The sequence below is a fragment of the Gouania willdenowi genome, chromosome 22 (genome assembly GCF_900634775.1).
Source record: "Gouania willdenowi chromosome 22, fGouWil2.1, whole genome shotgun sequence".
Classification (NCBI taxonomy): domain Eukaryota; kingdom Metazoa; phylum Chordata; class Actinopteri; order Blenniiformes; family Gobiesocidae; genus Gouania; species Gouania willdenowi.
In genome coordinates this window covers 2173016-2194809 of record NC_041065.1, presented here as the reverse complement: position 1 = coordinate 2194809, position 21794 = coordinate 2173016, and the positions used below count along the sequence as shown (strand labels likewise).

General features: G+C 40.3%; 1 protein-coding gene across 2 annotated transcripts in view; it reads left to right on the top strand.

The window, feature by feature from the left end:
* Window positions 1-21794, top strand: part of LOC114455923 (uncharacterized) — a 49584-nt gene that overhangs the window by 5655 nt on the left and 22135 nt on the right. The window contains exons 23-84 of one of the 2 annotated variants that reach the window (XM_028437242.1): window positions 14-160; window positions 252-463; window positions 567-670; window positions 756-874; window positions 981-1139; window positions 1319-1518; window positions 1619-1731; window positions 1917-2023; window positions 2165-2341; window positions 2651-2859; window positions 2963-3057; window positions 3188-3213; window positions 3484-3505; window positions 3596-3623; window positions 3726-3810; window positions 3927-4073; window positions 4165-4376; window positions 4480-4583; window positions 4669-4787; window positions 4894-5052; window positions 5232-5431; window positions 5532-5644; window positions 5830-5936; window positions 6078-6254; window positions 6564-6772; window positions 6876-6970; window positions 7101-7126; window positions 7397-7418; window positions 7509-7536; window positions 7639-7723; window positions 7840-7986; window positions 8078-8289; window positions 8393-8496; window positions 8582-8700; window positions 8807-8965; window positions 9145-9344; window positions 9445-9557; window positions 9743-9849; window positions 9991-10167; window positions 10477-10685; window positions 10789-10883; window positions 11014-11039; window positions 11310-11331; window positions 11422-11449; window positions 11552-11636; window positions 11753-11899; window positions 11991-12202; window positions 12306-12409; window positions 12495-12613; window positions 12720-12878; window positions 13057-13256; window positions 13357-13469; window positions 13610-13716; window positions 13803-13973; window positions 14052-14257; window positions 14337-14437; window positions 14544-14662; window positions 15142-15297; window positions 19970-20184; window positions 20576-20661; window positions 20791-20918; window positions 21032-21157. In XM_028437242.1, coding sequence (XP_028293043.1) covers window positions 14-160; window positions 252-463; window positions 567-670; window positions 756-874; window positions 981-1139; window positions 1319-1518; window positions 1619-1731; window positions 1917-2023; window positions 2165-2341; window positions 2651-2859; window positions 2963-3057; window positions 3188-3213; window positions 3484-3505; window positions 3596-3623; window positions 3726-3810; window positions 3927-4073; window positions 4165-4376; window positions 4480-4583; window positions 4669-4787; window positions 4894-5052; window positions 5232-5431; window positions 5532-5644; window positions 5830-5936; window positions 6078-6254; window positions 6564-6772; window positions 6876-6970; window positions 7101-7126; window positions 7397-7418; window positions 7509-7536; window positions 7639-7723; window positions 7840-7986; window positions 8078-8289; window positions 8393-8496; window positions 8582-8700; window positions 8807-8965; window positions 9145-9344; window positions 9445-9557; window positions 9743-9849; window positions 9991-10167; window positions 10477-10685; window positions 10789-10883; window positions 11014-11039; window positions 11310-11331; window positions 11422-11449; window positions 11552-11636; window positions 11753-11899; window positions 11991-12202; window positions 12306-12409; window positions 12495-12613; window positions 12720-12878; window positions 13057-13256; window positions 13357-13469; window positions 13610-13716; window positions 13803-13973; window positions 14052-14257; window positions 14337-14437; window positions 14544-14662; window positions 15142-15297; window positions 19970-20184; window positions 20576-20661; window positions 20791-20918; window positions 21032-21157 — 7878 coding nt within the window. The remainder of the gene's footprint in view (window positions 1-13; window positions 161-251; window positions 464-566; window positions 671-755; window positions 875-980; window positions 1140-1318; window positions 1519-1618; window positions 1732-1916; window positions 2024-2164; window positions 2342-2650; window positions 2860-2962; window positions 3058-3187; window positions 3214-3483; window positions 3506-3595; window positions 3624-3725; window positions 3811-3926; window positions 4074-4164; window positions 4377-4479; window positions 4584-4668; window positions 4788-4893; window positions 5053-5231; window positions 5432-5531; window positions 5645-5829; window positions 5937-6077; window positions 6255-6563; window positions 6773-6875; window positions 6971-7100; window positions 7127-7396; window positions 7419-7508; window positions 7537-7638; window positions 7724-7839; window positions 7987-8077; window positions 8290-8392; window positions 8497-8581; window positions 8701-8806; window positions 8966-9144; window positions 9345-9444; window positions 9558-9742; window positions 9850-9990; window positions 10168-10476; window positions 10686-10788; window positions 10884-11013; window positions 11040-11309; window positions 11332-11421; window positions 11450-11551; window positions 11637-11752; window positions 11900-11990; window positions 12203-12305; window positions 12410-12494; window positions 12614-12719; window positions 12879-13056; window positions 13257-13356; window positions 13470-13609; window positions 13717-13802; window positions 13974-14051; window positions 14258-14336; window positions 14438-14543; window positions 14663-15141; window positions 15298-19969; window positions 20185-20575; window positions 20662-20790; window positions 20919-21031; window positions 21158-21794) is intronic. The other variant, XM_028437243.1, reaches the window with a different exon arrangement.

Sequence of the window (21794 nt, the reverse complement as noted above, 5' to 3'; positions counted from 1 at the left end):
TCATTTATACAAGGCTACCCAGCTAAATGCTAGCAACTTGGCCCAACTTTTAAAATGCTCTCTGGATAGACCAAATACTGATGCGGTTGAGGTGTGGAAGCTTCTATTCCAAAAAACTGCTCCAGTCCTCCATCCAGCCCTCACAGCTTTTGCAGCAATGGTATCTTTGAAAGCACAAAAACGCACAATTGTGTTGTTAATTAAGAATGCTGTTCACTATGTCACTTATGTTGTTTTCCAATCCTTTCTAGGCCCCTAATAACAGCAGCCCAGCACTGTCAAGGGTTCTCGAGGCACTTGGAGAGGTGATATTTGACAATGTGAGCCAGGCACAACTTCAGGATGAAATGTTTGTGCGAGGCTTGGCGGAGACAAAACTTTACCCGGTCCTGGCCTCTCCCACCCTTAACTTTCTATCCTGCCTCAGCACCTACAACTTCAGCTGCACGCCATATCAAAGAATGTAAGCAAACACAAGCTGATACGTTGTACTGTCATCAATTTCTGAGAAAAACAAGCCCTGTTTGAAGCCTTTGAGATGGTAATTGCCTTCACTTCAATGTTAGGGTCCAAGCGTTGGACAGACAACGTGTAAACCTGGATGAAGAAACACAGGAAGCAGTCTACACTCACTTCATCCGACCCTTCCTATCAAGAAATGACTCATCAGGTAAAGTCAGCAACTCAGGCTGAATTTTTCGACACCATCTTATGTAACACCCGAGTCAAAATGTTGGTGCTGTTCTCTCTTGCAGATCCAGGCTGTGTCCTATCTCAAATTAACAGCAAAGTGTGGTTAGAGGTCAACCTTGGCAACTTCTCAGGCTTTGCAACAGTGCAAGAATTACTCACCCTAAATTCCAACATCTCCATTGTACGTTGCGACCGCAGTCACAGACTTATTTTCCCACATTCCATTCCTTTACTCACATCTGCACGAGTAACACTCCTGAAATGTAATTGTGTTTGTTGTTTTGTAGACCGACGTACTGGAAGACCTCTCTGTAGCTCAAGGGGCAGATGTGATTCTAATGACAAATGACACTGGCTTGGTGGAGACCATCTTTGAGAAAATTAAGGAAGGGCAACCTCTGGAAAATCTGGATGGCTTTTTGAAACAGCTGGGAGGAAATGAAACGGTAGGCTTAGCTTTATGTTGGGGGGGGGGATAACAATTTGCAGTCAAAGTCCAGAAGGTCCCACGCATGTATCGAGCACCAAAGGAGTCGTCGGCACCCATATTTAACTATTTTGGTCATTGAAACTACTGAAGTAAATTGATCAAAGTTTTTGACGCATTAATACTTGTGTTTTACAGAATTCCAATATTTCACTTGCTGTGAGAGATGAAGTGATGGACAGCACCTTTGAGATCATCGGCAACCTTGTGCAAGATTTCAGTTTTGATGACTTGCATCTTTGGTTCAATGTGAAACTGTCTCCTATCCTTGCAAGTTTCACTCAAGAGATGCTGATAAATGTGACCTATAACATGAGTTGCAATCGCTTCCGTGTTGTGTGAGTAGACCATTTAGGCACAAGAATATCCTCTACAAACGCAGAGTGTACCATTGGGAAAGATGAGTAAAAAACTTTTTTATGATCCAATGTTTTGCAGTGTGAGTGGGTTGGCCAAAGTCGAAAGCAACATGATGGAATCAAGGAAAGAAGAAATTGCAGAGGGTTTCTTTAATTACTTGACAAGAAAGGCCAGTGCCATCCAACAACCAGGTACTGTATGGCTAATGAAAAAACTGTCTGTCGCTTTAAAGTCGTGGGACACTTCCTAGTTTGGGGCAAAAAAAGTAATATATGCAGTATATACATGTGATGGAAGTGTGATGTTGATCGTGCAGTAAGAACCTGAGTGTGCCAGCAACATTATGCCATAACAAACACAGAGATTTCTGCTTCAGGTTGCAGGCTCGAAGATGAGAGTGATGCTGAATGGCTTGAAGCAAACTTGGGACCCTTTTCCAAGAACCTAGACTACGCAAAGCTCCAGATGTTCAACGTCTCCCTTGTGAGTCACACGTCTCACTGTCATTCATCTTTAGAATGGCTAATCAAACATTGGAAACATTGCAAAACAATATGCAGAGGTGACTTAGGCTCTTTAAACATCCAAATTCTCAAAGATAGTCCTTTATCTCACCATTTTTAGGTGGCCCTTTCAAACCAGCTCACTCCAGAGCAGAACGCTGCGCTGATTCTGGATCCAAACGAGAGCACCTCACTCAACGAGGACAGCGTGAAAGCGGTTTTTGGAACCATCACAAACTCCTCTAACAACCAAGCACTTACTCACTTCTTCGAGGCCTTAGTAGTCATCAGCAAACAGGTGAATGTCCAACAGTGCCACACTTTTCTCCAACTATGTACAACTGGCAGCCTCCGATGATCTTGTTCAACATGCACACGGTTTTGCTGAAAAACAAAGGGAAAGCTCGTACCATAAATGACTCCTTTCCCTATGGATGTATCAGCTGAGTTCCTACTCAGGGTGCCAGATCCAAACTCTCCACACTTGATATTGAAAATGGACTCGCTCGATGCTTGATTTGCTTTTTCTTTGAAATAGGAGTGGTTGAATTCTCCAAATGTGTTGTCACATCAGGCTTTGTGTTTTTGCTTTTTTCTTAATCATCAGGAAAACACAACCTTTGTCACAAACTCAGCTGTGCGAGACACTATCCTGAATGAGACCCTGACAGTCCTGGCACCTGAGCTTGAAGACTTTGAGCCGGAAGACTTTCGGATATGGTTCCAGGTGTATTTGATTCCCGTCATGGCCAGTTTACATCCCGCCAACTTGCTTGTGATCCCAATGAACATCAGTTGTGAATCATTTGCAATTATGTAAGTGAAAAATTTGAGAGCCTCCAAGCTTGAAATTTCAGCTTTACATGATGTTTGCATTTGGCTCTTAACTTATGATAACCACCTCTTTGTCTTGCTGTAGACTGACTGGTATCAGAGAAAGTCTGTTCATGCTGCCATTGCACCAGAGAGGCAACGTGAGAGCAAGCATGATGCATCTTCAGCAACTGTTTCCACGTAAGTGTCAGGAATTGAGCCGGCTGGTGACCCTTTTTCTGGTCATCAAAATTCCACCACTGAGACTGACATTGGTCTGATGCTGTTTGTTCATGCGTCCGATTTTATTTTTTATTTTTTTGTTTTTCAGGCTGTTCCGTCCAAGAATCCTTCATGGTACGTTCATTTCTGTGCTTGATTTAAAGGCAATTGCTCCATTCTTGTGTGTTTAAGTGAACAGTGTGCTCCTTTAAAGGTTAATGCGGCATACTGTACATATATGGAAGTCTTGCTCAGATTGTGTATTTATTGGGGGAAAAGAAAGTGCTTAAATGATCGTAGAACCGATACTGTCCATTGGTTCAGGACAACACTACTTTTGTCAGGTTATTTCAGTTTCCACAAATGTTGCCGTCCAACTAACCATTATGTGTACTTTCTCTCCAGTGCAAAACCACTCCAGTTGAAGGTAAGTTTGTCAAATTGTATGGTTCATTGTTGATGGACAAATAAAAATGTAAAAAAGTTGTAAGCTAAAACACAAACATTGTCTTTACAGAAGACCTCATCTGCACTGGACTCAATAGGTCGGTGGTTTCTACCTGGTTATGACTTATGTTCCTTTCCGTCTAGTCCTGATAGGCAGTGTAAAAGAGTTAACGGTGAATTTATGTTCTTGTTTCCCAAAGATCTCAACTTGAACAAACCATGTCTGCTGTCAATTACTCTGAGGCTGTTTGCAATTTCACTGTGCTCCAACACGCTTGCTCATCGGTAAGAGTGTTTTGATGAAGGCTGTGAACATCCCCTGTCACCTGTTGTGTCTGTTATGGTCATTGCAATCTTCTGTGGTCCAATGACTTTGCTTTGTACTGTGTCATTTATACAAGGCTACCCAGCTAAATGCTAGCAACTTGGCCCAACTTTTAAAATGCTCTCTGGATAGACCAAATACTGATGCGGTTGAGGTGTGGAAGCTTCTATTCCAAAAAACTGCTCCAGTCCTCCATCCAGCCCTCACAGCTTTTGCAGCAATGGTATCTTTGAAAGCACAAAAACGCACAATTGTGTTGTTAATTAAGAATGCTGTTCACTATGTCACTTATGTTGTTTTCCAATCCTTTCTAGGCCCCTAATAACAGCAGCCCAGCACTGTCAAGGGTTCTCGAGGCACTTGGAGAGGTGATATTTGACAATGTGAGCCAGGCACAACTTCAGGATGAAATGTTTGTGCGAGGCTTGGCGGAGACAAAACTTTACCCGGTCCTGGCCTCTCCCACCCTTAACTTTCTATCCTGCCTCAGCACCTACAACTTCAGCTGCACGCCATATCAAAGAATGTAAGCAAACACAAGCTGATACGTTGTACTGTCATCAATTTCTGAGAAAAACAAGCCCTGTTTGAAGCCTTTGAGATGGTAATTGCCTTCACTTCAATGTTAGGGTCCAAGCGTTGGACAGACAACGTGTAAACCTGGATGAAGAAACACAGGAAGCAGTCTACACTCACTTCATCCGACCCTTCCTATCAAGAAATGACTCATCAGGTAAAGTCAGCAACTCAGGCTGAATTTTTCGACACCATCTTATGTAACACCCGAGTCAAAATGTTGGTGCTGTTCTCTCTTGCAGATCCAGGCTGTGTCCTATCTCAAATTAACAGCAAAGTGTGGTTAGAGGTCAACCTTGGCAACTTCTCAGGCTTTGCAACAGTGCAAGAATTACTCACCCTAAATTCCAACATCTCCATTGTACGTTGCGACCGCAGTCACAGACTTATTTTCCCACATTCCATTCCTTTACTCACATCTGCACGAGTAACACTCCTGAAATGTAATTGTGTTTGTTGTTTTGTAGACCGACGTACTGGAAGACCTCTCTGTAGCTCAAGGGGCAGATGTGATTCTAATGACAAATGACACTGGCTTGGTGGAGACCATCTTTGAGAAAATTAAGGAAGGGCAACCTCTGGAAAATCTGGATGGCTTTTTGAAACAGCTGGGAGGAAATGAAACGGTAGGCTTAGCTTTATGTTGGGGGGGGGGATAACAATTTGCAGTCAAAGTCCAGAAGGTCCCACGCATGTATCGAGCACCAAAGGAGTCGTCGGCACCCATATTTAACTATTTTGGTCATTGAAACTACTGAAGTAAATTGATCAAAGTTTTTGACGCATTAATACTTGTGTTTTACAGAATTCCAATATTTCACTTGCTGTGAGAGATGAAGTGATGGACAGCACCTTTGAGATCATCGGCAACCTTGTGCAAGATTTCAGTTTTGATGACTTGCATCTTTGGTTCAATGTGAAACTGTCTCCTATCCTTGCAAGTTTCACTCAAGAGATGCTGATAAATGTGACCTATAACATGAGTTGCAATCGCTTCCGTGTTGTGTGAGTAGACCATTTAGGCACAAGAATATCCTCTACAAATGCAGAGTGTACCATTGGGAAAGATGAGTAAAAAACTTTTTTATGATCCAATGTTTTGCAGTGTGAGTGGGTTGGCCAAAGTCGAAAGCAACATGATGGAATCAAGGAAAGAAGAAATTGCAGAGGGTTTCTTTAATTACTTGACAAGAAAGGCCAGTGCCATCCAACAACCAGGTACTGTATGGCTAATGAAAAAACTGTCTGTCGCTTTAAAGTCGTGGGACACTTCCTAGTTTGGGGCAAAAAAAGTAATATATGCAGTATATACATGTGATGGAAGTGTGATGTTGATCGTGCAGTAAGAACCTGAGTGTGCCAGCAACATTATGCCATAACAAACACAGAGATTTCTGCTTCAGGTTGCAGGCTCGAAGATGAGAGTGATGCTGAATGGCTTGAAGCAAACTTGGGACCCTTTTCCAAGAACCTAGACTACGCAAAGCTCCAGATGTTCAACGTCTCCCTTGTGAGTCACACGTCTCACTGTCATTCATCTTTAGAATGGCTAATCAAACATTGGAAACATTGCAAAACAATATGCAGAGGTGACTTAGGCTCTTTAAACATCCAAATTCTCAAAGATAGTCCTTTATCTCACCATTTTTAGGTGGCCCTTTCAAACCAGCTCACTCCAGAGCAGAACGCTGCGCTGATTCTGGATCCAAACGAGAGCACCTCACTCAACGAGGACAGCGTGAAAGCGGTTTTTGGAACCATCACAAACTCCTCTAACAACCAAGCACTTACTCACTTCTTCGAGGCCTTAGTAGTCATCAGCAAACAGGTGAATGTCCAACAGTGCCACACTTTTCTCCAACTATGTACAACTGGCAGCCTCCGATGATCTTGTTCAACATGCACACGGTTTTGCTGAAAAACAAAGGGAAAGCTCGTACCATAAATGACTCCTTTCCCTATGGATGTATCAGCTGAGTTCCTACTCAGGGTGCCAGATCCAAACTCTCCACACTTGATATTGAAAATGGACTCGCTCGATGCTTGATTTGCTTTTTCTTTGAAATAGGAGTGGTTGAATTCTCCAAATGTGTTGTCACATCAGGCTTTGTGTTTTTGCTTTTTTCTTAATCATCAGGAAAACACAACCTTTGTCACAAACTCAGCTGTGCGAGACACTATCCTGAATGAGACCCTGACAGTCCTGGCACCTGAGCTTGAAGACTTTGAGCCGGAAGACTTTCGGATATGGTTCCAGGTGTATTTGATTCCCGTCATGGCCAGTTTACATCCCGCCAACTTGCTTGTGATCCCAATGAACATCAGTTGTGAATCATTTGCAATTATGTAAGTGAAAAATTTGAGAGCCTCCAAGCTTGAAATTTCAGCTTTACATGATGTTTGCATTTGGCTCTTAACTTATGATAACCACCTCTTTGTCTTGCTGTAGACTGACTGGTATCAGAGAAAGTCTGTTCATGCTGCCATTGCACCAGAGAGGCAACGTGAGAGCAAGCATGATGCATCTTCAGCAACTGTTTCCACGTAAGTGTCAGGAATTGAGCCGGCTGGTGACCCTTTTTCTGGTCATCAAAATTCCACCACTGAGACTGACATTGGTCTGATGCTGTTTGTTCATGCGTCCGATTTTATTTTTTATTTTTTTGTTTTTCAGGCTGTTCCGTCCAAGAATCCTTCATGGTACGTTCATTTCTGTGCTTGATTTAAAGGCAATTGCTCCATTCTTGTGTGTTTAAGTGAACAGTGTGCTCCTTTAAAGGTTAATGCGGCATACTGTACATATATGGAAGTCTTGCTCAGATTGTGTATTTATTGGGGGAAAAGAAAGTGCTTAAATGATCGTAGAACCGATACTGTCCATTGGTTCAGGACAACACTACTTTTGTCAGGTTATTTCAGTTTCCACAAATGTTGCCGTCCAACTAACCATTATGTGTACTTTCTCTCCAGTGCAAAACCACTCCAGTTGAAGGTAAGTTTGTCAAATTGTATGGTTCATTGTTGATGGACAAATAAAAATGTAAAAAAGTTGTAAGCTAAAACACAAACATTGTCTTTACAGAAGACCTCATCTGCACTGGACTCAATAGGTCGGTGGTTTCTACCTGGTTATGACTTATGTTCCTTTCCGTCTAGTCCTGATAGGCAGTGTAAAAGAGTTAACGGTGAATTTATGTTCTTGTTTCCCAAAGATCTCAACTTGAACAAACCATGTCTGCTGTCAATTACTCTGAGGCTGTTTGCAATTTCACTGTGCTCCAACACGCTTGCTCATCGGTAAGAGTGTTTTGATGAAGGCTGTGAACATCCCCTGTCACCTGTTGTGTCTGTTATGGTCATTGCAATCTTCTGTGGTCCAATGACTTTGCTTTGTACTGTGTCATTTATACAAGGCTACCCAGCTAAATGCTAGCAACTTGGCCCAACTTTTAAAATGCTCTCTGGATAGACCAAATACTGATGCGGTTGAGGTGTGGAAGCTTCTATTCCAAAAAACTGCTCCAGTCCTCCATCCAGCCCTCACAGCTTTTGCAGCAATGGTATCTTTGAAAGCACAAAAACGCACAATTGTGTTGTTAATTAAGAATGCTGTTCACTATGTCACTTATGTTGTTTTCCAATCCTTTCTAGGCCCCTAATAACAGCAGCCCAGCACTGTCAAGGGTTCTCGAGGCACTTGGAGAGGTGATATTTGACAATGTGAGCCAGGCACAACTTCAGGATGAAATGTTTGTGCGAGGCTTGGCGGAGACAAAACTTTACCCGGTCCTGGCCTCTCCCACCCTTAACTTTCTATCCTGCCTCAGCACCTACAACTTCAGCTGCACGCCATATCAAAGAATGTAAGCAAACACAAGCTGATACGTTGTACTGTCATCAATTTCTGAGAAAAACAAGCCCTGTTTGAAGCCTTTGAGATGGTAATTGCCTTCACTTCAATGTTAGGGTCCAAGCGTTGGACAGACAACGTGTAAACCTGGATGAAGAAACACAGGAAGCAGTCTACACTCACTTCATCCGACCCTTCCTATCAAGAAATGACTCATCAGGTAAAGTCAGCAACTCAGGCTGAATTTTTCGACACCATCTTATGTAACACCCGAGTCAAAATGTTGGTGCTGTTCTCTCTTGCAGATCCAGGCTGTGTCCTATCTCAAATTAACAGCAAAGTGTGGTTAGAGGTCAACCTTGGCAACTTCTCAGGCTTTGCAACAGTGCAAGAATTACTCACCCTAAATTCCAACATCTCCATTGTACGTTGCGACCGCAGTCACAGACTTATTTTCCCACATTCCATTCCTTTACTCACATCTGCACGAGTAACACTCCTGAAATGTAATTGTGTTTGTTGTTTTGTAGACCGACGTACTGGAAGACCTCTCTGTAGCTCAAGGGGCAGATGTGATTCTAATGACAAATGACACTGGCTTGGTGGAGACCATCTTTGAGAAAATTAAGGAAGGGCAACCTCTGGAAAATCTGGATGGCTTTTTGAAACAGCTGGGAGGAAATGAAACGGTAGGCTTAGCTTTATGTTGGGGGGGGGGGTAACAATTTGCAGTCAAAGTCCAGAAGGTCCCACGCATGTATCGAGCACCAAAGGAGTCGTCGGCACCCATATTTAACTATTTTGGTCATTGAAACTACTGAAGTAAATTGATCAAAGTTTTTGACGCATTAATACTTGTGTTTTACAGAATTCCAATATTTCACTTGCTGTGAGAGATGAAGTGATGGACAGCACCTTTGAGATCATCGGCAACCTTGTGCAAGATTTCAGTTTTGATGACTTGCATCTTTGGTTCAATGTGAAACTGTCTCCTATCCTTGCAAGTTTCACTCAAGAGATGCTGATAAATGTGACCTATAACATGAGTTGCAATCGCTTCCGTGTTGTGTGAGTAGACCATTTAGGCACAAGAATATCCTCTACAAACGCAGAGTGTACCATTGGGAAAGATGAGTAAAAAACTTTTTTATGATCCAATGTTTTGCAGTGTGAGTGGGTTGGCCAAAGTCGAAAGCAACATGATGGAATCAAGGAAAGAAGAAATTGCAGAGGGTTTCTTTAATTACTTGACAAGAAAGGCCAGTGCCATCCAACAACCAGGTACTGTATGGCTAATGAAAAAACTGTCTGTCGCTTTAAAGTCGTGGGACACTTCCTAGTTTGGGGCAAAAAAAGTAATATATGCAGTATATACATGTGATGGAAGTGTGATGTTGATCGTGCAGTAAGAACCTGAGTGTGCCAGCAACATTATGCCATAACAAACACAGAGATTTCTGCTTCAGGTTGCAGGCTCGAAGATGAGAGTGATGCTGAATGGCTTGAAGCAAACTTGGGACCCTTTTCCAAGAACCTAGACTACGCAAAGCTCCAGATGTTCAACGTCTCCCTTGTGAGTCACACGTCTCACTGTCATTCATCTTTAGAATGGCTAATCAAACATTGGAAACATTGCAAAACAATATGCAGAGGTGACTTAGGCTCTTTAAACATCCAAATTCTCAAAGATAGTCCTTTATCTCACCATTTTTAGGTGGCCCTTTCAAACCAGCTCACTCCAGAGCAGAACGCTGCGCTGATTCTGGATCCAAACGAGAGCACCTCACTCAACGAGGACAGCGTGAAAGCGGTTTTTGGAACCATCACAAACTCCTCTAACAACCAAGCACTTACTCACTTCTTCGAGGCCTTAGTAGTCATCAGCAAACAGGTGAATGTCCAACAGTGCCACACTTTTCTCCAACTATGTACAACTGGCAGCCTCCGATGATCTTGTTCAACATGCACACGGTTTTGCTGAAAAACAAAGGGAAAGCTCGTACCATAAATGACTCCTTTCCCTATGGATGTATCAGCTGAGTTCCTACTCAGGGTGCCAGATCCAAACTCTCCACACTTGATATTGAAAATGGACTCGCTCGATGCTTGATTTGCTTTTTCTTTGAAATAGGAGTGGTTGAATTCTCCAAATGTGTTGTCACATCAGGCTTTGTGTTTTTGCTTTTTTCTTAATCACCAGGAAAACACAACCTTTGTCACAAACTCAGCTGTGCGAGACACTATCCTGAATGAGACCCTGACAGTCCTGGCACCTGAGCTTGAAGACTTTGAGCCGGAAGACTTTCGGATATGGTTCCAGGTGTATTTGATTCCCGTCATGGCCAGTTTACATCCCGCCAACTTGCTTGTGATCCCAATGAACATCAGTTGTGAATCATTTGCAATTATGTAAGTGAAAAATTTGAGAGCCTCCAAGCTTGAAATTTCAGCTTTACATGATGTTTGCATTTGGCTCTTAACTTATGATAACCACCTCTTTGTCTTGCTGTAGACTGACTGGTATCAGAGAAAGTCTGTTCATGCTGCCATTGCACCAGAGAGGCAACGTGAGAGCAAGCATGATGCATCTTCAGCAACTGTTTCCACGTAAGTGTCAGGAATTGAGCCGGCTGGTGACCCTTTTTCTGGTCATCAAAATTCCACCACTGAGACTGACATTGGTCTGATGCTGTTTGTTCATGCGTCCGATTTTATTTTTTATTTTTTTGTTTTTCAGGCTGTTCCGTCCAAGAATCCTTCATGGTACGTTCATTTCTGTGCTTGATTTAAAGGCAATTGCTCCATTCTTGTGTGTTTAAGTGAACAGTGTGCTCCTTTAAAGGATAATGCAGCATACTGTACATATATGGAAGTCTTGCTCAGATTGTGTATTTATTGGGGGAAAAGAAAGTGCTTAAATGATCGTAGAACCGATACTGTCCATTGGTTCAGGACAACACTACTTTTGTCAGGTTATTTCAGTTTCCACAAATGTTGCCGTCCAACTAACCATTATGTGTACTTTCTCTCCAGTGCAAAACCACTCCAGTTGAAGGTAAGTTTGTCAAATTGTATGGTTCATTGTTGATGGACAAATAAAAATGTAAAAAAGTTGTAAGCTAAAACACAAACATTGTCTTTACAGAAGACCTCATCTGCACTGGACTCAATAGGTCGGTGGTTTCTACCTGGTTATGACTTATGTTCCTTTCCGTCTAGTCCTGATAGGCAGTGTAAAAGAGTTAACGGTGAATTTATGTTCTTGTTTCCCAAAGATCTCAACTTGAACAAACCATGTCTGCTGTCAATTACTCTGAGGCTGTTTGCAATTTCACTGTGCTCCAACACGCTTGCTCATCGGTAAGAGTGTTTTGATGAAGGCTGTGAACATCCCCTGTCACCTGTTGTGTCTGTTATGGTCATTGCAATCTTCTGTGGTCCAATGACTTTGCTTTGTACTGTGTCATTTATACAAGGCTACCCAGCTAAATGCTAGCAACTTGGCCCAACTTTTAAAATGCTCTCTGGATAGACCAAATACTGATGCGGTTGAGGTGTGGAAGCTTCTATTCCAAAAAACTGCTCCAGTCCTCCATCCAGCCCTCACAGCTTTTGCAGCAATGGTATCTTTGAAAGCACAAAAACGCACAATTGTGTTGTTAATTAAGAATGCTGTTCACTATGTCACTTATGTTGTTTTCCAATCCTTTCTAGGCCCCTAATAACAGCAGCCCAGCACTGTCAAGGGTTCTCGAGGCACTTGGAGAGGTGATATTTGACAATGTGAGCCAGGCACAACTTCAGGATGAAATGTTTGTGCGAGGCTTGGCGGAGACAAAACTTTACCCGGTCCTGGCCTCTCCCACCCTTAACTTTCTATCCTGCCTCAGCATCTACAACTTCAGCTGCACGCCATATCAAACAATGTAAGCAAACACAAGCTGATACGTTGTACTGTCATCAATTTCTGAGAAAAACAAGCCCTGTTTGAAGCCTTTGAGATGGTAATTGCCTTCACTTCAATGTTAGGGTCCAAGCGTTGGACAGACAACGTGTAAACCTGGATGAAGAAACACAGGAAGCAGTCTACACTCACTTCATCCGACCCTTCCTATCAAGAAATGACTCATCAGGTAAAGTCAGCAACTCAGGCTGAATTTTTCGACACCATCTTATGTAACACCCGAGTCAAAATGTTGGTGCTGTTCTCTCTTGCAGATCCAGGCTGTGTCCTATCTCAAATTAACAGCAAAGTGTGGTTAGAGGTCAACCTTGGCAACTTCTCAGGCTTTGCAACAGTGCAAGAATTACTCACCCTAAATTCCAACATCTCCATTGTACGTTGCGACCGCAGTCACAGACTTATTTTCCCACATTCCATTCCTTTACTCACATCTGCACGAGTAACACTCCTGAAATGTAATTGTGTTTGTTGTTTTGTAGACCGACGTACTGGAAGACCTCTCTGTAGCTCAAGGGGCAGATGTGATTCTAATGACAAATGACACTGGCTTGGTGGAGACCATCTTTGAGAAAATTAAGGAAGGGCAACCTCTGGAAAATCTGGATGGCTTTTTGAAACAGCTGGGAGGAAATGAAACGGTAGGCTTAGCTTTATGTTGGGGGGGGGATAACAATTTGCAGTCAAAGTCCAGAATGTCCCATGCATGTATCGAGCACCAAAGGAGTCGTCGGCACCCATATTTAACTATTTTGGTCATTGAAACTACTGAAGTAAATTGATCAAAGTTTTTGACGCATTAATACTTGTGTTTTACAGAATTCCAATATTTCACTTGCTGTGAGAGATGAAGTGATGGACAGCACCTTTGAGATCATCGGCAACCTTGTGCAAGATTTCAGTTTTGATGACTTGCATCTTTGGTTCAATGTGAAACTGTCTCCTATACTTGCAAGTTTCACTCAAGAGATGCTGATAAATGTGACCTATAACATGAGTTGCAATCGCTTCCGTGTTGTGTGAGTAGACCATTTAGGCACAAGAATATCCTCTACAAATGCAGAGTGTACCATTGGGAAAGATGAGTAAAAAACTTTTTTATGATCCAATGTTTTGCAGTGTGAGTGGGTTGGCCAAAGTCGAAAGCAACATGATGGAATCAAGGAAAGAAGAAATTGCAGTGGGTCTCTTGAGTTACTTGACAAGAAAGGCCAGTGCCATCCAACAACCAGGTATGGTTGACACAAAATGTCCCACCCTTTCATCAATATTATGGATTATCTTTATCAGTTAAAAATGTATGTGTAATACATTTATGGTGTGCACTTTCAAAAAGATAATGTCAATGAAAACATTTCATTTTCATTGTTAGGATGCAGGATAGAAACGGAAAGTGCTGCTGAAACAGTTGAAGCAAATTTGGGACCATTTTTCTCCTACATTCCATACACAGAGATTCAACAGACAACATTTTTTAACGTAAGTTTTTTTCTTTATCTCATTCATTTTTCTATTTGTGTTTGTTTTGTTGCAATAATGACTTTTCCTTTTCATGACTTTTCCAGTCAGTCCCCCTGAACCTTTACTCCTCAACACAGAAAGCAGAGCTTCTACTCGACTCAAACAACTTGTCAAACGCAACATTAGTTGAGCTTGTATTTACCACGCTTATTAATAATAACCCATCAGAAAATCTTCCATCTTTCTTTGACACATTTGTTAGTGGTATTGAAGAGGTAATTCAAACTTCCTTGTGCACATTTTGTTTTTACTCTACAAATATTTTATAACAATTGTTTTTCCTTTTTATTTAGCAAAATTTGACATCCATCAATTCAACAGTGCGTGATACCATCCTAAATCTAACACTGAGTGGACTTGAGCCTGAACTCTCCTCTTTAAATGCTGAAGGCTTCAAACTATGGTTCCAGGAATATCTGCTTCTTTTCCTACCTGGCACTAACGCGAATACATTAAAAATTATCCCCATTAATATCACGTGTAAATCATTTCAAGAAATGTAAGAAAAGGACATTATTGGAGTTTCTCAAAAGCATATTTTGTGGTTTTTGTGTTCTAAAGATATTTTGTCTTTTCAGTGTCAAGGGCTTCAGCATTGTGTTCCCTTATCTGTCGATGGAACAAAAACGGAACGTTTTCATGTTCACAATAGATTATCTTGAAGGACAATCTCTCTCAGGTGCAGTAGCAAATATATATATATATACATAATTTGTTGACATTGATTTGTTTAGACATTTCCTATGAATGCTTTCATTAGAACTGAAAATAGTTGTAATTTTCAGGTCTCCCCTGTGTTGAGGATGCAAATGATGACAGACGCTGGCTTGGAGACAACTTTGGTCCATATCGCATGGAGGCCACCTACACAGATTTTGTGACTTTGAAGAGCAATTTTAATGGAGTAAGATACTGAGTGTCTTACCAAAATAAACAAATGTTTACGGACATGGTGTATAACTTTCAAGAGTAGTCTGTTAAAAGTAACAACTGTTACAAAGCATAAATCCAGATTATCAGGATCAAAAAACCTTGTTAGTGCAGAGTAAAGCAGCAAAGACTGATACTCATCGACATTATCATTTTGCCACATTACAGTTCTGAGATTCTTAGTTGTGTATTTGGTGTTAAGTTACACAAATTTGGATGTATTGTTAAAACAAAAACTGTCAGCTGTTGGTTATCATTAATATATGAAAGTAAATTATCTTTATTTAACTGATATAATACAAACAGCTAATGTTGATACAAAAAAAAGTCATGCTCATTGGACCATATATCTAGAACAGTGAAGCAATACAGGGCATTTTAATTAGAACATAACTTTGTTTGGCCAATGATATTTCTTACCTTTATCACTGATTTGCTGCTTTTCCATTACAGGTTGAGGTTGCTGATCTTCTCACTGTCCATCAGCTAGCTCAGTTAGCATCCACTCCTCTGAAAATTAACACGACGCAAGATGTAACAAAAGTCATGTCAGCCATAAACCCGTCGGATTTTGATGATTTCTTTGACGTGGTCTCACCAATAATTAAGGTACATTTTGTTTATTTTTTTGAGAAATTGCATGAATTATAAAGTCTTCAGTCAAAAATATTTTGCCAACATTTGTGGCTGGCAAGCGATCAACTTGGATTTGTCACATGGGGAGGCAGAGAACCCAAAAGCAGGTACGGTGTACGTAAGTGAGTTCAGTTCCTTTAATGGATAGTCGAGGTTTGGTACACGAGAGCCAAACAAGCACAGGCTGCGAAACATAACAACCTCACACAGAAGAGAAGGAGAGACTGGGTTAAATACTGGGTAGAAGAGCAGAGGCACAGGTGAGAGTAATCACACACAGGTGAAACTAGTGAGGCTGATGAAGCAGTTAGTAGCAACAGACGGGGAGGGGCTGGAGATTTGACAGGATTCAGTCAACATTTGCTTGTAGTCTCCAGACTGACCACTGAATAAACCATACTGGGGTTGTGCAGTAGTGAGACATCTACAGGCTAAGATAAAGTTAAACATTAGAAACCATTACAATTAGCACAAAGTGAGATTTAAATCACTGTTCAAATAAAAAAACCTTTGTCAATTATCTCAGTATTGTCAGACTACAAAAATGAATCAGAGAGCTCATACAGAGGTTATATGTCTACCAAAAAAAAATCTCATCCTAATGTAAATTATTAGTCATAATCCTGTTCAGCTCCACCGTTGGTCTTCCTTTAGTTACTACCTCTTACTTTGATTGAAAGTCCACATTCACAAATTTTCCCCAGCTTGGAAATGTAATCTTCATCCATTTTGACAAGGCGGATTGTAAGAAAAACAATGACTAATGACTCATGACTAACTAACTAAGTCATAATTGTACTGAATTATCAATTACATGATTACAATTATGATTGACTCCAACCCTGACTACTAGTATCAATTTTTTTTAAACCCAGCCCTACATACAGCATTGTACTCACCATTTAACTAGTCCATTATTACAACCAAGCCGACCAAAATTTACCGAATGACCGTCCAGTAAAAATACATTCATTCTTCTGTCTAATAATGCAGCTATGCTAAACTTACTAGACAGAGTCGGGAAATTACCCATATTACACTGCTTTTCATACCATTTCACATTGATCTCAAAATATCATTTAAAGAGTAAAACGTTGCTCTCATTAGCTCCACTCAGAACAGGCTGTTTCAGAATCTACATCCAGATATGCAAATGAGCTGTGTTTGGCCACCAGAGGTGGTAAAAGTACTAATCTTCAGTACCCAAGTAAAAGTATAGATACTGGAATAAAAAAGACTCTGGGAAAAGCAAAAGTTTTGAAGTTGCTCATTTACTGACTAAATGTACTTAAATTACAAAGTAAAAAGTAAAACATATGTCCCTTCAATAATAAGACAGGCTTTTTAAAACAGCAAATTTCATTCATTTTTTAAGAACATGTAGAAAACTGGTACTGGAAGCAAGTTAAATCTGTTACCCTTTATGAACATCTGGAGAATTCAGCACTCATTATAGATACAATTTGTAGATAAAATTGTTTTAAGAAAATATGCAAATGCACAATTAAACCCAAAGCAGTTTTGAGTTTAACATTTTTAAAAACTTGACAATGTTAACCATAATGCTAAGGGACCTGCCTAACAGAAAACAGCTCAAACTATTAAAATGTTGCATCTTTTTACACTGTGACATCATCTTCAAAAGTCTTAAAAGTAACAATCTCATTTTTAAAATGTACAGTAAGGAGTGGAAAGTACAGATATCTGTTTTAAAAAGTAAGAAGTAAAAGTAAAAAGTCACCAAAAAAATAAACATTTAAGTACAGATACCAGACAAAACTACTTAACTACAGTAACAAAGTATTTGTACAAAGTATTTGTACAAAGGATTTGTACTTTGTTACTTGTCACCTCTGCTGGCCACGCCCACAGAAGAGTGTTTAAACATTATAGGCAATGGCTATCTGTAAGTAAGCCCGTAGTATGAGGTGCCCAGTGTAACAATTTAGTATGAAAGTTGTAGCTAACACATTTTCATTATTTATCTCACTTTTCTCGTATTTAGCACATTTTCCTACATTTAACACAACATTTAACCACATATATAGAGGTTAAAAAAAGCATTAAATATAATTATTTAAATCTAAATCTAAATGGTATATGTTATATCTAAATGTTAAATCTTTATCTAGATTTTAAATCTAAATGTTATATGTTATATCTAAATGTTAAATCTAAGTCTAAATGTTAAATCTTATATATAAATGTTAAATCTAAATGTTTAAATCTAAATCTAAATAATATATGTTAAATCTAAATGTTATATATCATATCTAAATGCTTAATTTTATCTCTAAATGTTAAATCTAAATCTAAATTTTGAACTTAAATGTTTGCACATATGATAATTGATCCCGCCCCTTGTAACCTCAACCAATACACAATCAGAGACACACACAGCCGATCCCACCCACCTCTTCACCCTTCACCGATGCCTGCCTGAGTGATATGTATGGCTGGTTTTCTCCCGGCGGCGGAGATCGAGCGCGCACTCATGGCAGATGGACGAGCTGCCCTTCACAGTACACTTGCGCAACACAACAGTGCAACACAGTTATTAAAATGTATTTCAATGCTGTAGTTTGATGTGACATGCTGCGATCTCCTGGGTTACATGTGGTTACGGTAGCTGAATAAATAAGGTACTGCACTTGAAAGCAAAGGTCTTGGCATCAAACCCACCATGGGCCACCTTTACTATTTCATCTTTTTTGGGATGTCTGGAATACGTCTGCTGAGCAGACCAACGTTGAAATGACGAGATGGCCTGAAGTTGAGACGACGTCTCTGGCGGGTGCTGAATGAACATTTTTACAACTTACTAGACATTGTTAGAAGAGTCACTTCTACACAGCGTTTAACGTGACATAACAGCACACGTTTTGCAGTTTCCGGTGAACATCCGCACCTACGGGATCACCTCATTTATTCACACACACATGCATGTCATCTCCTGATTGTCACATGACCAGCGCGTCCACAGCGGCCGCCAATGACAACATCAAACACAAACATTCAGGGGCATAATAATAATAACTTTAAACAGAAATGAGAGCATATCTCTCAACACCCCCACTTGCTCACATTTAGAAAATCTTTTTTTTTTTTTTTTTTTTCATACATGATTTGGCCCTCACACTGTAATAGTTCATATACCAAACATAAACAACTCACATGTCATTAGCTTCAGCTTTGTAGCTGGTTTAGTTAGGACATCTGCAACCATTTCATTGGTTGGACAGTACTTCAAGTTCATCTGGTCACCATTCAACATAGATCTTACAAAGTGGTATTTAATATCCACATGTTTACATCGCTGTCTGTGTACAGGGTTTTTAGCTAAGGCTATAGCTCCCTGATTGTCCTCATAGATAATGCACCTGTATGTTTCACCATCAAAACAGTTCAACAGCTGTTGTAAGTACAGGCACTCTTGCATAGTCGCAGCTAAAGCCATATACTCTGCCTCACAGGTGGATAGTGCGACTGTCGGCTGTCGTTTGGTTTTCCATGAGACTAATGGACCATTTCTGTTTAAACTGATACAGTAACCTGTGGTGCTTTTTCGATCACTAACATCAGCGGCCCAATTAGCATCACTGTAAGCATGGATTATGGTCTTATCTTTGCATTTATATAATTTATAATCAAATTATCTTTTGTCATAAATGTATCTCAAGGCCCTGGGTTTATTAGAAAATAAAGTCCTAAAAAATATTTGTTTCATAGCAGTTAACTTCTCACTACAAAAGTTGTAACAGAACATGCAAAAAACACCCAAAAAACACAGACCTAAAACATAATTATTGCTTTAATTCATTCATTTATCTTCTGACCTGATGTTCAGGGTCATGGGGGTCTGCTGGTGCATATTGCCTTTTGGTTTAATTCATTCAACATCAGTGTTGGGAACGTTACTTTAAAAAAGTAATTAGTTATAGTTACTCACTACTTGTTCAAAAAAGTAACTGCATTATTAACTAAATTACTCTATAATAAAAGTAACTCATTACCAAGGAAAGTAACTATTTACGTTACTGTTAAAAAAAAAAACGTTGCTAAATGTCAAAGAATTCACATTTTTTAGATGTGTGTGTCGTTGTGAGGTGTTTCATTAATTTTGAGTTGTTTACAACAGATGGGGACAAAGTCTTCACTCCTGGATATAATGAACACTTCACATGTACGTTCTTGACTTTGACCATAATTAATATAAAGTAGTGTTTGTATCGTCACCTTAAAAATGTCAACTTTTCATCAGATTGCTCCACGCTCATCATCTCTGCTGATTCATCAAATCTGCTCTGTGTGTGTGTGTGTTAGCCAATCATAATCGCTCACCTTGTTTTTAACCACCTCCTCACTACAGCTGAGTAAGAAGCCAGGGATGCTTTCGGATAAAAGTTTATTCAATCAATACATGTAACGCACCGTATTTAACGTTCAGTAGCGATAACGGCGTTGTAACGGCGTAAAAAGTAATTAGTTAGATTACCCCGTTTCTGAAAAACAAACGCCATTACATAACGCCGTTATTTTAAACACTGTTCAACATTGACTAACAAAACAAAGGGATTAGTGGTAATAAAAACTGTGACCCAGTCATTTTCCAGATGAAACCTAACTCTGATTTACTTCCATTCAGATCCAAAGAGTCAACTACACACAGGAGGTGAAATCTGCCTTCCTGGAGGAGGTCTTTGACAGAGCTAATCTGTCCTCCCCAGCCGTCAGCAACCTGGAAATCCAGCAATGGCTCAGGGTTCGACTGGAGCCTCTTCTGTCCGACCTGTCCTCTACCCTGGTCTCTCCGTTGTTCTCCATTGGCAGTAACAAGACTTGTAACAGCACAGAGGAGATGTATGAGTTCTCTGATATCAAATTACCAGTTTATAAATCAGACCCTCCAGGAATTTGTGATGTTGCTTGAAATCTGCGCGGCCCTGCAATTCTGTCCCATCGCCGCAAATTTGTGGTCGATTCGGCGGCACAACATGGCTGAAATCCGTCCGCTTTGTGTAAGCCACCATCAACTTCCGAAACCGCCGGGAGTCCCCCAGTGTGACCGGAATCACCATTTAGTCTGGTTACAGACTGAGTCACAACAGCAAAACTCACTTTTTCCTCAAAATGACGCAACTCAGACATTTTATGCCGCAACAATTACAAAAATTGGCCGCGAAATCCTGGAGGGACTGATAAATGTAACATTGCTGTGAATATTCACACATCTCACCTTCTCTTGGTTTAGCATTACATTGCTGGACACACTACAACCAACACTGAGCATCGATACCCAAAAAGAGATCCAGAGAAATATTCAGTTGTTTCTCCAAGGTTTGTAGTTTACACTGAACTGCAGGTTCACTACAAAACTTTGATTTCTATTTTCTTCTGTTGTTACAAATCAGTGTTGTTCTTTCCTTCAGAATATATGATTATATGATTTGCTTTTCATCCAAACAGGTCCAGAACCACTAAACTGTTACACGGGGGGAAGCTTCTATATCTACCTGCAGAACACGTTTCTCAGTTTTGGTTTTCCGGGCATTCCAACATTTATATCTCTCCTGCCATCAACACGCAAATCTGAGGTTAAAAAACTAATTAATAAAAGTTAGCTGTAAAATGTTATACTTACGTACTGTAAAGCTAACCTAATAAGATGTTATTACTGTGTTGGCTAATTAAACATATTGTCCTACAGCTCCTAAGTACCATCAGCACCTCTGAACTTGGACAGTTCCTCAGACAACCCAACGTGCTCGCCAACCATTCTGACATCTGTGACATCTTCAGCAACTACAACAACACTAATCAATTCCTTGAAACTGTAAGTGAAAACTCTCTGAACACTACATATTTACTTGCTGTGAATGTGGAGATGTTAAAACATTTATGATACTTAATATGGATTTAACCCTCCTATTATCCTCAAATATTACTAACATATTTGACCCATGGGGTCAATCTGACTCCATGGGTATTTACCTCCAGAAAATGATTACTGACAACATTAATGACCACTGAACTACAGTATGAACCCTATTGGTTGTGCTGATGAAATGACATTTCCTGCAGTGCCACCATCAGGTCAAACTTTCAGTTTTAGAGTTAAGGCTCAAACATATTCGGGTGGACACCCGCAAAGTAGCTGGTGTCACAAAACACTGCTCGGCATGTATCGACCCACGTTAAATATATCACCGACCAGTATTTCACTGCCTGGTGAACACAAGCTTAGAGGAGAGACTGGTAGACGAGCTACAAAAGTACCGACACCTTTAAAACACGTCCCAGGAGAACAAGGACTACTGAGAAGCGCTAAGGATTGTGGGAAATGTAGGATTTTAATGGAAACTTCTACACCCCCTTTTCCTCTCATAAATATTTATATTTACTTATTTGTATCTCCTTTTTTGTAACATATTTGGGGTTATTCACTATGAAGTCCTCTGTCTCACACACAT